The following is a 13976-nucleotide window of genomic DNA, read 5'->3' on the forward strand; positions in this document are numbered from 1 at the left end:
AAGACTCTATGTTGCAAGTCTACATACAGTACAGGACAGTCTTATGTACAGGAGTAAATCACCAGAGAAAAAGAAAAGGTTGATCAGGACGCTAAAGTGCATGAATATTTAAGAAAAAACTGAGACAAAGACAAAAGGAGTTTTGAGGCAGAAGAATAAAAAAGGCAAAATGCATGGAGAATACACAAGAAGTAGGAATTTTGTCAGAAATAAAAATAGAGATGAGAGGAAACAAAGCTGACAGCTAATAAGGAAAATGGTGAAGAAAATCTTTTAGTTTAATGTGGAAAGAAGTAAAAGAATGGGTAAAGTTGTAAAGAGGGCAAGAAGGATAACAAAAGTTGAAATGAAAAACATGCTTAAATTATTTTGTGTAAACACAGGAATGATGCAACAGTCACAAAATTATACAACACTTAAAATTAAAAGGAACAGAAAAAACAATGACTTCATGGAAGAAATTGCAACAGGACAAAGCTCTGGTACTGAGCTCTTATTCTCTGGCCTGGGAGGAAGTGCATGGCTTACATGGTATGATGAAAATTTTAGGCATTTTACATGTTTAATGTAATTAAGATTTATTTAAAACACCCTAGAATAGACTACCTGTTTAGGACTGAAGACTACATCAGAACTTCCAATACCATTTCTGCACTGTTTGACCAAATCACACTGAGAAGACATCCAACTGTTTTTCCTGTATCTGGATTGTGCCTTTATCAAAAGATGACTGGTACATTTCTTCTATTTAAGAAGGATAATAAAATACCTATTAAAATTTTAATTAATTGAAAAAAAACTTAATCAAAAGCTACAGTTATTCCAACGGTGGCACAAACATGTATTATGATAAAAACAGATAATCCTCAGTAGGATAACAGGAACAGCAACTTCGACAAAATAAATACTAGTCCTTTAACAAAAAAATCCCTTTAGTTCAAAATATCTTATTTCCTTCATCTAGTATACCTCACAAAACAGAGATTCAGTTTTTCAGACTATCTGTTCTAATGGAATAGATTTTTCATCTATCTGGTATTATTCTTACAGGTATTTAAAAAAAACAGCAAGACTAAAAGGAAAAAAAAACCCACATTTTTAAATGTCTTTATAGACTCTGACACAATTGTTTGCTCATTAGACAGCAAGAGTGTGCGTGTACATGTGTCTGTGTATAAAATCTATGTCAATGCTATAAACCAAATTCATTAATGAAAAATATGTCATTGCCTGTATTTTATCAGTTTACAGGGAAAGTTGAAAAAAGTGTTAATAAAAAAAAAATCAACTACAGTTTGTTTAAAGGAAGGATAAGGAATACTAAAGTAAAATCTAAATATTCTAATTAAATTACATATGTGTGCATGTATGCAAGCATACTTAAATGTGTAAAGATGGTAACAGACTTAATTTACAATTTAATATATTTGATCATTCAAATATGTATAAAGTATGTAATAAACATCAAGAAATTACCATTAATTTACATAACCACATTTGATATTGTAATTCATTTTATGCAAAATAGTATGAGATTCAAACAAATAGGAATAGCTAATGCACAGACACAGAAAAATACAGAATACAGAAAGAAGAAATACTAGACATGTAAATACAAAACCATTTTCTTACAGCTGTCTTTAAACACAGCAGTTTGGACACAATACATATCAATCACCACAGATTACACATGTAGGAAATCTGCATTATACTCACATAGAAGCTACACTACCATCCCTGTTTAGGAATCTCTTCAGGACTTAATAAATGCTACATTTGCCTTGAGATATATTCAGTCCAAAAGGAAAAATAATAAAAGCTTTTCTTTAAGAGGAAAAAAAAACCACCAAAACTTGAGGTGACAGAACAGTTTCAGTGACAAAACTGTATATTGAAAAACATTTTTAGAGAAGTATGTGGAGCAAGCAATTCAGCAGCATGCAGGAATTATATCCTGATTGAATATACTGGGACATGGTCCAAACTAATCTAAACTAAAGCAGGTCTGCCTAATAACTTATCTTAACAATCCACAGATGTTAGGCAACCAAACAAATGCTCTGATGAAGGATTACAGTTCTCTAATGTGGCTTCTGGACCTCCACGCGATGCATCAGTAAAATGAAGAGTGTCACACAACTTTACTCTGGCCTGTCACTTAAAAAATACTTTCTGTTTACTCTTTTCTGGATGGTGAGCTCTGATGCAGCGCTACAGTAAGTCATTCAAGACACCCAGAGTCTGTTTTTTGTTGTTGGGTTTGTTTCTGGTTTATTGCATCCTTGCATAGGTCAATGCATATGAAGCTGTTAAAGAGAACCACTAAAGGGGTGCTCCTCATTCAGTGGGTTCATATGCATGGCTCTGGAACAATGTGCATTTTCGCAGCATAGCAAAGGGTTCTGGGCATTACTGCTACATAACAAAAACAAAGTGGCACATACAGGACTCAGCAGAGGTGGGTCAACAGTTCCCACACAGATTCACATGGAAACTTTACAGGCTGCGTGAAAACATGCTAGAAGGATCCCATGCTTGCCTTCACGTGGAATATGGGGTATTTCATTCACAGAAAAAATATTCCTCAGACTTACACTTACAGGTACTGTTGAATGTGATCCAGAATGAGTAGGAACAGTATTCCTGCACTAACACAACATGAAATTCCAACTTGAAAGAGCCCATAATACACAATATATACAACTATACACACAGAGAAAAAGAGCATTTTCAGTTACAAAAATAAGAACACATCTTAGTGATTACGTATTTCAAAACTGCATTTTTCATTGAAGAATAAGGCTTTTTTCAAATTCAAATTTGGAGACTTCCAAACATGCACTGGGAGGCTAAAGTCAAATTAGGGGGGACACAAACTTTATACCAAATTTGTGTGACACATGCCAGGCAAAACTCAGGCTAAGGTCAGAGCAAGTTCCCCAAATCCTTCACCCAAGCCCGGATTCTGAGGACGCTCCGTAAGGAGCACACTCTTTCGTGGTTCATGAGTGTAGAAATGGCAAGCCCACAGTTACACTGACTCCCATGCATCCTGCTTCATCTCTGTACAATAAATTCAGTAACAAGCGAGCTAGTATAACAGGCCACAAGCTATTCCTTACTGAACCTTCATGCTATCTTATTTCCCTTCTGAAGGGTGTATACGCAACATCTTTTCAGTTTATTGCTTTCGTTAATGTTCTTTTAGCCAACTACTTCTACACACTTCTAGAAGACACTAGTTATTTCAGACAGATCTAATTAGGCAGACCCTCTTCTCTGCCTGAGGTACTCTTAACTACAGCAGAGCTCTGCCACCATCCTACAAGTCATCTCTTGAAAGTGAGAGGGAAGAAATGGTATCGGTTTGGTCTTATGAAACTATTCATTCACAGAATTAAGTTACACTATGTATCACTTAATGTTTCTGGGATAACATAAAACATGCAGGAAACCATGAAATTAGTGTACAGCATTGCATTTATCTCTTTTGCTATATCACAATTAATTCTGGAATAAAATCCTAGCTTAAGTGGTATGATTGCTTCACTCCATTAAAATATAAATAAATGAAGCTGAAAATCTACTTGAATCCTTTCATTAGTCCAAAATCTAAACAAGTAAACAACTCTACCTTTCTAATGAAAATGTGCTTGTGAATCCCAGATTTCATTAAACATATTTTTCAAAATTGTACAGACAGCTGAGTTCATCCAATGGCTCTCGGTCATCAAAAGGGAAGGTCTTCTCCCCACCTCCCTCCTGTCTTGCTCTTCTTTCTCCTTATCCAGGTTTGTTCTCTCCCTTATTTGTTCCCAGCTTCACCATACTGCATGCTCCCTTGTATCCCCTGCTTTGACTGTCAGTTCCTCCCAGGAGCCACTTGCATTTAAAAATATAGTAGAAATTTATCTGCATTTTTTTGTCACATCTATTTTTCTCATGGAGGGGTATGATAAGTAGTGAAATCACATGGCCAGGAACAGAAGCAAATGAGGGGAAGAGGACGTTTTCTCTATGGCAGTGGCTCACTGTCTCCTGTTAAACTACATCTTGAAATGACACCCATGCTAATACATTAAACATGCACAGAAACATTACTGAGCACTCATATCAAATGACATGAAATAACTTGCATCTCTACTAGGATCTCTGCTCTACATCAAAGCAAGGTGGCTGCATACAAACCGTCTCTTGGAGATAAGCCTTGGAGCGCCCCAACTCCCAAACCACCAGGAAAAATCTATGAGAAGGTGCCAGTGGGCAGAAGACCAAGAGTGTGTGCCAAGAGCGCAGCCTTCTGTTGGTTTACTACTTAGATACTCTAATGCCTAGAAACAGTCCCAGATTAGGTTTAATTTGTTTGTAAAGAAGTAGCCTAGGAGTCTAGGTTCTGCTTTTGCTGAAGCCTCTCCTCTAGATTGAAGGGTTCAAAAGGATGGTACGATTCTCTACTGTTCTCCCCTCCAAGCAGGGAGAGGACCGCTTTGCCCACAGTGCTGTTCATCAGACATACAGGGCTCAGCCATTTCAGGACTGTGATATAAAGCCATTTTAGCACTCTCTGTTCTTCCATTCCTGTGCAGAGCAGATTTTCTTCATAACTTAAGTTCAGCTTGATATTTTTATCCCAGTTGGCAAGAAAATGAGGCTTATGCTGACGGCTGATTGGTTTCTTTCCTCTTTCTCCTCACACTCTCCAATAACGTTTTAAGCCACTGGACAAACACGATAAAATTTTGCATTTGCTTTTTAAAAGTTTAATAAATTAGACAGTTCTATAAAACCCCTATAAATATTTAATTAGTGCAATCTTTTATTGGCATCACAGAATCTACACGGCAATTCAACCGCAAGACATGTTCATAGGGAACGAGGCCCCACTGCTCACAGAACTACATGTCACCTTAAAGTCTGCGGTGCCATTTACATGTTTGTCTGAGAGCATCCAGAAGGGATGTTTAAAAACCCACCTTATCAGAATTTTCCACTTGCACTAGAGAACGCACTTCATACTCTTCCTGCTTGCCTTTCATAGTTAACTGAGATGTTAACTTTCCAAATCAGATCTTATGTGTACGAATACGGATGAGAGTACGATGCTTAAGTTTTTTCTGTCTACACAGAAATGCCTATAGGCATGGCAGGTATTTAAGTTTCCATCCAAAGAGAATCCATTCACTCTCAAGTAGACACAACAAAATAAAATGAAATCCTGTGCCTAATGATAGGCTAGTGCCATTAGAGATACATCAGCATATTCCATCTGGCTGCCACGTGCCACCTAAGAGGGCATAAGCCTGCCACAGGAGTTATGACACATCTGCCAGCCATATGCATATGACTTATGTACTGTAGGGCACAAAAATGGCATTAGATGCCTACTTTTTTTCGGCAGCTGAACACACAGTTCACACATTGGTCCTAATTTTATTCCCGGCCTAAGCTTCTAAACCCACAATTAGAAACTGTCAATAGAAAAATGCAGAAAAGGTGCAGTGGAGCAATGATTCAAGGAGTTAACATCAAAAGGGTTTTGTTGACGCTGCTGCAAGCAACAGCGTTACTAGTCATTTTAAGATAAAAATAAAACAACTGACTTTCTTGACATGCCCTTCTGCCAAAATCTCTCAGCTACAGCTGCCAATCTTTCAGAAAGCTTCCGACAACTTCCACAAAAATGAAACATTCTCTAGAATAATCCTGCAGCAAACTGAGTTTTGGAAGTGATACATTCAGGCAACCATAAAGTTATCACTTGAAATAATATCTCTAAAACAGCACACAGCCAGGTTCTAGTCACTATCGCAATGTACTTCTCTGAGAATGCCTTTGGAGTCCAAGGAGGAAACCAAAACCACTAGCAGAGAAGCCTTTGGTTTTGTCTAAAAATTCACACTGGCACATTTATGCACAGTAATCTGAAATAGTCTCCTCCTGCAAGTTTTTTTTCTAAATCTACTACACAAGTAAATTAATTAATACACACAACTAAAAACGTACTACAAAAATTGCATTGCTTGTCTCAGTTACAGTTGTGAACTCCTAACGCAGGACTATAGCTTGGATAAATCTGTGAAACCTTGCACCTGAACTTCCTTGCAGCTCTGGTTTTAAGTCTACTCCTAACTGAAACGATTAAAATTTACAAACTTAGAATTTGGAAGGAAACAGAAGAGACAATTGTACCAAGAGAAAGGAGGAGCTAAAAAATAAGAAACTCAGGAACTACTAATTGTTTGGGCTGATTTGTCTTGGCTCGAGAATTTCATTTTTGGGAAAAAAGCAACTGTCGAGAAAAGTTTATGGATAGTACAGGCTTTTATTTATGCACAGGTCATCATGATGAGGCTTAGGCCACTTTTTTTGAACTCAGTGATTCCAAACATCCCAATGGTTTGATTCTTCCACAGGCCCTGTATTTAAGCTTACCGCATTTAAATCCATTTTCCATGCTGTTACGCTCAGTCCCTCCTCACTCATCTTGTTCACACTACCCAGTTTCACCCTCAGTATTTTTATTTATTTGGCAGTGGGAGAATTCTAAGCCTCAGCAACAATCACAGCTTCAGAAAGCTCTGCTTTGGTCTCACTCTCTCCTCATAGATCAGGGGTTTTTTCAACTTTATTTCTCTTGCCTGAATTTCCCTAAATTTCTTCGTATATTTCTGATAATGTAGTAGCTATGAATTGCTAGTCACATTTTCTGTAACATCAATGTCCATTTTTCATAGATCATTAAGCTACACTAGAAATCATTATCTCACAGATAATTTTAGTATATTCTTCTAACCTTCATAAAAACAACAAAAAGTTTTGTCTAACTATTTGAACATTTGGCTGTCTTGATGAGCCACAGAAGCATCAACTGTACTCCTCTTAATCACTTCATGGTTTCCATAGTTACAGATATATATATACACGGAAGATAGAAATAGTTTTTTTTAAATGACAGAAGTCTAACAAAATAAGGTAAATGACATGAAACAGCTTACAGTCAGGACTGATATAAAATTTTAGTTGTCATTCAAAAAACAGGGAGAACTCACCAGAAGCTTTCCACTCCATTTATCCACTTATACATTTACAAACTGTAGCAAAAATATACAAATGCTCAGAAAAAGACTGTCTTTAATAGTGCATGAGTGTGTACAACATCTCTGTGGGAGCTTGCACTACAACACCATTATTTATGCTACTATAGTATTCTTTTATATAAATATTCTTTTATACAAACTGTGTCAAAACAAATATAGTAGAGAGGCAAGAGATTTTTGGGGAGATAGAATGGAAAATAATTTATGACAAAAGAAACTGGAAACATGTAGCCATAGAGAAGTTGTAAAGAAGACTAGTCAAAATGGAAACACAGTTAAACTGCGAAGTTGAATTCCTGAAGTCAAAAAAAAAAAAAAATTATGGAAGGAAAAATGAGTGGGTCAGCTGATGGAGGTCATAGGGGACTTGATGGGCGTGAACTAAATTCTGATTATGTACTCTCAAACACACAAAAAAAAAATAAAAAAAAGTGTTATGAACTCTCCATCATTGGAGACATCCAAAACCCGATGGGACAAGGCCTTGGCAACCTGATATACTTGGGCCTGCCCTGAGTAGGGATTCAGACTAGAGGATCTCCAGAGGTCCCTTCAAACCTCAACCATTCTGTGATTCTGTATGGAGTAAAGCACTGACAAATTTAAATATCTTGGCCTTATGTTTCTTCAACTATGTTAAGTATTACTATGCTTGCAATACTTCACTGCTAGAAGGTCTGCCTGGTTTTTGTATCACAATCTACATCAGTTTCTGCCCTAAAGAAAACAGTACATAAAATCTGAAAAGTTCAGAGTTGGAGAGGCACTGTACTCACACAAGGGACTATGCAAAGCCCACAGCATATTGACCTGTTTTCTTTGAGGAGTATACAACAGTCTATAAACATAGCTACTTCCCTCAGCTATCTGAGAGCTTAAGATTACCTCCACCAAACACTGGTGGAGTGACTGCGTGCTTGAAAGCTTCCAATATGAGTTAGTGAGAACCAAGTTTTCTTATATTTATCATATATACATGCATCTCCAGAGATTTCAGAGATAAGGACTCTCTATCCTCTATTGAAGTAAGGTGTTAACAGCTGATGGTGTTCCCTCTAGGTTCGAAAGAGATCGTCTGCCCAAAACTTGTATTTGGGGTTCCCAACTTGTGAAATACATGTCACTGTTGAGTTACTCAGGAGAACATACTGGACTTGACAGCCACTAGGAGCATGGGATGACCACGAGATCTGTTCTGGGCACTTCTGTCTGCAGGGACAATTCAGGAGAAAGAGCAATGAACACAGGAGATGAGCAAAGCTTACAGAGACTGCTTGGATCCATAGGAAGAAAGAGTGGAGCTAAGACTAACAGAGCCCTATGCAGATACGAAGCAGAAATCCATGGGCTATGAGGAAGAAGAGGATCATTACCGGCTGTATAAATAGGGATAGAAGGCAACAGAGGGTGGCTGGCAGTTCAGGAGTATTCCCAGTGGGAATGAGGCAAATATACAGCTGAGTGACAATCATGTTAGGACAAATATTTTATAGATGACATAACTACCTGCCTAGGGAACGTAAGGGAGCGTGTTCAGCACAGTCGGATCTGTCAGTTCAAAAAAATTCCAAAAAACACTCTGGTTGAAAGGAAAGAAAGCATATTTTTGACATATTGCTGGTAAAAAACTAGAGCACGTCTTATGAGGAGCGGCTGAGGGAAGTGAGGTTGTTTAGCCTGGAGAAAAGGAGACTCAGGGGAGATCTTACAACTCTCAACTTGGACTTGATGATCTTAAATGTCTTTTCCAACCAAAACGATTCTATGATTCTACGATAACCTCACTGCAGTGATGTCTGCTGTGCAGTTTGACAGAGGCCTTCTCTGACCACTTTGATCATCTTTCCACTCACAGGGAATTGTGCTGGGGGACTATCAGCTCTGCTTACCCAGAATTTCCCTCTGTTCCCCACCAACTCCTACGCTGGCAAGTTCTGGCTGCTGAGTTTTGCTTAGAGCTCCCACGCCCCCAAGTCCACACAAAGCCTACAACAAGGCTATCAGAGCCTTACAACCTGACTGTGAAATTAAGCACCTAATTTGCAAGTGATTCAGTGAGGGAGAGTGTGGCACCAAAGGTATGCTTCCTGCCGTGCCTGAGTAGCCCTGCACACAGCCTGGGCTCTCCACCACTGCCAGGGACAGCCAGTGCCCTTGCCACTGTCCATCTGAGGCTGAGAGCAAAGATGCAAAATGGTCTCTGATTGATCTGTTACAGATACTTTTTTATATCACATACATACAGATACAATACTAAACACAATCCAGGTAGACCTGGAAATGTAAGCTTAACTAAATGAAATCATGACAAACCTCTACCAGTTTGATCCTTCCTGTTTTAACTTTCCTTAAGCAAACAAGAGCAAACATTCTCAGTGAAAGAGTAAAATTCATATTATATGATTGCACATCACTTTCATATTATTAATATTTAGTTTTCAGAATAAAAAAAAAAAAATCACCATGGTGGAAATATAGCTAGACAGAACTTTTCATGCTTGGGGGATGTTAAGTATCATGTGGTACATACTTACAAATGAGTATTTTGCAACAGTTAGTACTGCCCAGTGAGGGTTTTGACAAAGCACCAAGTAGGATTACGCCTTATACATGTTATACACATTCATGATTCACAATCCATCCCAGGTTCACCCTTAAGTAGCTTTCTTCACACAATTAAAAATACTTAAGCTTGATTTTTTGTTATGCATGTAAATGCATGGAATGCTTATAATTACAGAAGGCATATTCTTCCCACTTTGATGTCACCACTGCAACTTCTTAAATGTTTACAACAGCTATTTTTAAAACAAACATACTCTTTCTTTGTGCAACATTCTGCCTTACACAGATCAGCAACCTGACTTCCTTGTCTGAAAAAGCTACCAGACTATCCTGAGAAACCACAACACACCATACGGGCTGGCTCAACATCTTATTTGTAGTTCCTCCCTTACCGTAAGGGCAACAAAGTTTTTTGGCTTTTTGTTTTTTGGTTGTTTTTTTTTTTTTTACATTTCGTCTTTGTTGATCCTACCTTCTGAGATGTCCATGGTCCTCTCTCTTAATTCTCCCACCTCTCGCTCCAGGTGCAGAGTCTGAGGCTAAGTTGATTAAGTCTGTGCTATCTGTGCTATCAAGCTTGAGCACAAAGGAATCTCAGTAAATCTGGTATGGAAGATTTGAGGAAGGGGAAGAGAGAATATCAGTGTTCTACAACAAATTTGAGAGGATATCTAAGATTTAAAAAAAAAAACAACTGGGGAAAACATGTATTTTTGGTAAGGAAAAGTGTAGATTTTTAGGAGAGTAAAGACCACAGAACGACTGAGAAAGGGATAAACAACTGTGAGTTTGAATATGGAAGATTTAAAAGATAAGGAAAAGGAAAATGAGGCAGGAAAATGCAGTAGGAGTTTTGTGCCAGCATAAGATTATTATAAATTTTTTAACTGATCTAAACAGCACACTGTTGACAGCCAATTCACAGACCATCCCCAGCATCAGTTTCAGAAGTTTACTGTCCTGAATTTACAATACTACTGGCAGACCATACAGGGAAAGAGGAGAGTTTCAATAAGGTAAGAAGATGTAAAGCAGTGCAGAACACTACAGCTGGGACAGTCAAACAGTAATGATATTTCATTATCCGATGAAGCTACCGTTACAAAAACAGATTCAAAAATTGAGATCAGAACTTTGCTAGATGATAAGACAATCATTCTGATCTTCTGCACTTACCTGTATATTCACAGATATCTAATGAGGCTTTCTATTTCCTAAACAAATAAAAGGCATATAGCGCAGTGATGACTTAAGGGTATGGAGGGAAGAGGCAACAGTTAAGGATATCCTGCCTCTTTATTATCAGAAATAGAGGGATGCATACTCCATGGTGGTACAAATATAGGGACCATGAGCCCTCGGTCCACATTTATACATTGGCGAAGACTTTTTGTGCTTACATGTACAGTCTGTTCAACAGAAGCAAGCAATCTTTTTAGTGAGGTAAGCAACTTGTATGTCACAGGTTTTGTGTGTATCAGGAGCTAGAAGAAATTTAATGACCAGCTAAACCCTCTTAAATGCTAGCTCCCCGGGCACTTGCACCTTATATAGAGGAAAGAGAACCATGTCAGCAACTAAGGGGAGAACTTCCTTATTTCTTGCTTGGTAGAAGGGAGCCTTCCACAGCAACAGCTTCCTAAGCTGGTGGGGTCCGTCTACTGTAGCCTAAATTTGGATCACCTTTCCTGCATACAGACGTTAGCTGTATTTAATGTTCAGCATTCAGCCATATTTGAAATGGTTGAACACTGAACACAACCACAGGGTTTGCAGGAAGCAGGAGTATTTCTGATCACGTGGTACATCTGGAAAAAAATAACTCTCAGATACATCAGCCTTTTGCTGTTCCAAAAAGCTTGACCATCTTTTGAACTGAAAAGATCATTTTGACCAGCCCATCTGATAATCTTTCTGTGCACAGTACCGTTCCTCTCAGTTTTGATTTGAACCTTGCATGCTCTCGTGAATCCATCTTTGAACTACTTTTTTTTTTAATTTAGATTATGTAATATAGCCACCAGAATCGTCCCAGCCAAAGAAATCAACTTTGGTTATTTAAATCCAAAACAGTCATAATAGACAAATCAGACAATTCCACCCTCATCCATAGCCATGGGGATTTATGAAAGGTTTTCTAGAAGATTTGATTTCAGTAATATCTGTTGTTTCTAGAATGTGAGTTTAATCATTCATTTGTATTTCTCTCTTGTTCATAATTAATTTTAACTCTATACTGAAATACTTTAATCGGGTCAATAGACTACATATTAATAAGGTTAGCACTGTTCTACTCTGGTTGTCTCTGTAAGTTTTAGATGATTATACTAAAACCAGAGGTTTATCCCAGCTTAAATACGACTAGTTTACTGGAGGTCAGACTCTTCTGTCCCTGTTATCTTTAATAACTTTCTCTTAACCACTTCAGCTCTTTAGTGTCTCTAGGCAAAAGAATACAGGATAAGAGGGAAGACTTGTGGGATGAGGTGGCCAAGAAGAAAAAACGTTCAAGAGGACATGGGCAAACAGGTAGAAAGGTTCAAAACAGGGCGAAGAGAAAAGTTAGAGGCAACAACAAGTGGAAGAGAAAATTTCAGAGAGAGGCAATAGGGAGAAAGTAGGACAAATATCAGGAATTAAGAGGAAACAACTGTGCTGGAACAGCAACAAAATTCGGTTGTCTTCTTGACACATATCAAAGGTTATTGCATTTGGAACAGAGATGATGCATGGACAAATAAAACTCAATTCAGAGGAAACTAATTCCTTTCCTCAGTCTGGGTTTTTTAATTTGGGTTTGGGATTTTTTCTTTGGGTTTGGGTTTTTTTCTTCAGAAAATAAAGAAGGCATTTGGGGATTCAGCTTTATCATTTTCTTTTAAGAAAAATGCTTTTTGGCAAGCTTTACATTTCTTTGGGCAAAATCAGTATAAGTCATTAAAAAGCCTACACACACACATGTGCACTACAACAAACCACCTAACAAATGAGCTTACCAGGACTCTTACTACACAGCAGAAAACACTGGCAGATTGAATGTGAGACACTAAAGCTCTAAATGGAAACAAAGCACATCCAGCAGCTTTTGTAATAATCATGTGGCATTGCAATATTTTATTTGCAAATCCTTCACTTTTTTCTTTTTGTCCTGCCTATTTTAAGGAAACAAGAATTATTCTGAAGTTTAATGTTCGGCCACTAGAAAAAACTTTTTCTTTTCTCTGAGCACCAGTGATAAGAGTATTGCTAGCCTTATAAGTGTTTGCTGCTTGCAGAATATGACAGAAGGTTTATGATCCACATAGAATGTCACGCTCTGCATAAGTCAGACTATAGTACCAAGTGTTTTATATGATTTTAATGGCTGCTTTTCAAATTAAATCAAAGCATAAGTGACTCTTCAGTTTCTAAATCTACATATGTTTACTCATCCTCCATAAGAAATATTACTATATATAGGGATTTAAGCATTTTGTTTGAAGAGTTGCTGAGACTATGCCATGTCACTTGGTGTGCAAGCACAAGGAACTTTTCTTTTGAAACAGTTATGGTGTTTGCTATACTTAGTCACCCCAAAGAGTTTACAAGACAGAAGCCTAAAAGTTGCTGTATACTACATTAATCTTGTACACCGCTCTCTTTCTTTGCTGTTTGAAACACAGGAATCATAAGTTCTTTGCACTTGTTTAATACAATACTGTGTGACGTTTAAATTGGAAAAGGAAATTACTGGGCAGATAAAGTTAGTCATCCAGAAAGCTAGGAGACACAAAGAAGGAAAAAAGATTAAGAGAGTACACACCTTTCATCTATTCAGTAAGATAAACTGCTAAGAAACAGTAGTTACAGTTAAAATATATGCTGGGCAGGTTATACACTTAAAAGGACAGAAAAATAAAACGAAGAATAGAAGCAAGGAGGAAAAGGAGATTTCTCAGCCCATAAACATTGTGGTAGATACATTTGTAACATAGATGTGGTCAAAAAGTAGAGTTCTTAGTCGCCTATCAACAGCTCTAAAATAAAACACTAAAATGCAGACTGCTATCAAACAAATTGAAGGCCTTAACCAAGTGAAAGGGTAGACAGCCCAATGTGTGAGACGAGTTTGGAGAAAACAGCCAACTTGCAAGCAATATAAGGTGTTGTACACCAGGAAGCTCTTCTTGCTATAACTTAGCACTTCCAAAAGACTGGCTTTTAAAAGCAAATGTTAAAGCAGCCAAACCCCAAATCCAAGCCTTCTGGGGCTAAAATAGAAAGACCATCATTTTATGTTGATGGTAGTTTAGAATTACCTCTGTGATCATCATT

At 37.7% G+C, this 13976-nt stretch overlaps 1 protein-coding gene across 5 annotated transcripts in view; it reads right to left on the reverse strand.

The window, feature by feature from the left end:
* Window positions 1-13976, reverse strand: part of RIMS1 (regulating synaptic membrane exocytosis 1) — a 364447-nt gene that overhangs the window by 196858 nt on the left and 153613 nt on the right. For 2 of the 5 annotated variants that reach the window (XM_068425036.1, XM_068425011.1), the window contains exon 4: window positions 2595-2648. The exons of the other annotated variants lie outside the window; for them this stretch is intronic. In XM_068425036.1, the coding sequence (XP_068281137.1) occupies window positions 2595-2648 (54 nt within the window). The remainder of the gene's footprint in view (window positions 1-2594; window positions 2649-13976) is intronic. 5 annotated transcript variants of the gene reach the window in all.

Source organism: Nyctibius grandis, chromosome 1 (genome assembly GCF_013368605.1).
Source record: "Nyctibius grandis isolate bNycGra1 chromosome 1, bNycGra1.pri, whole genome shotgun sequence".
Lineage (NCBI taxonomy): Eukaryota > Metazoa > Chordata > Aves > Nyctibiiformes > Nyctibiidae > Nyctibius > Nyctibius grandis.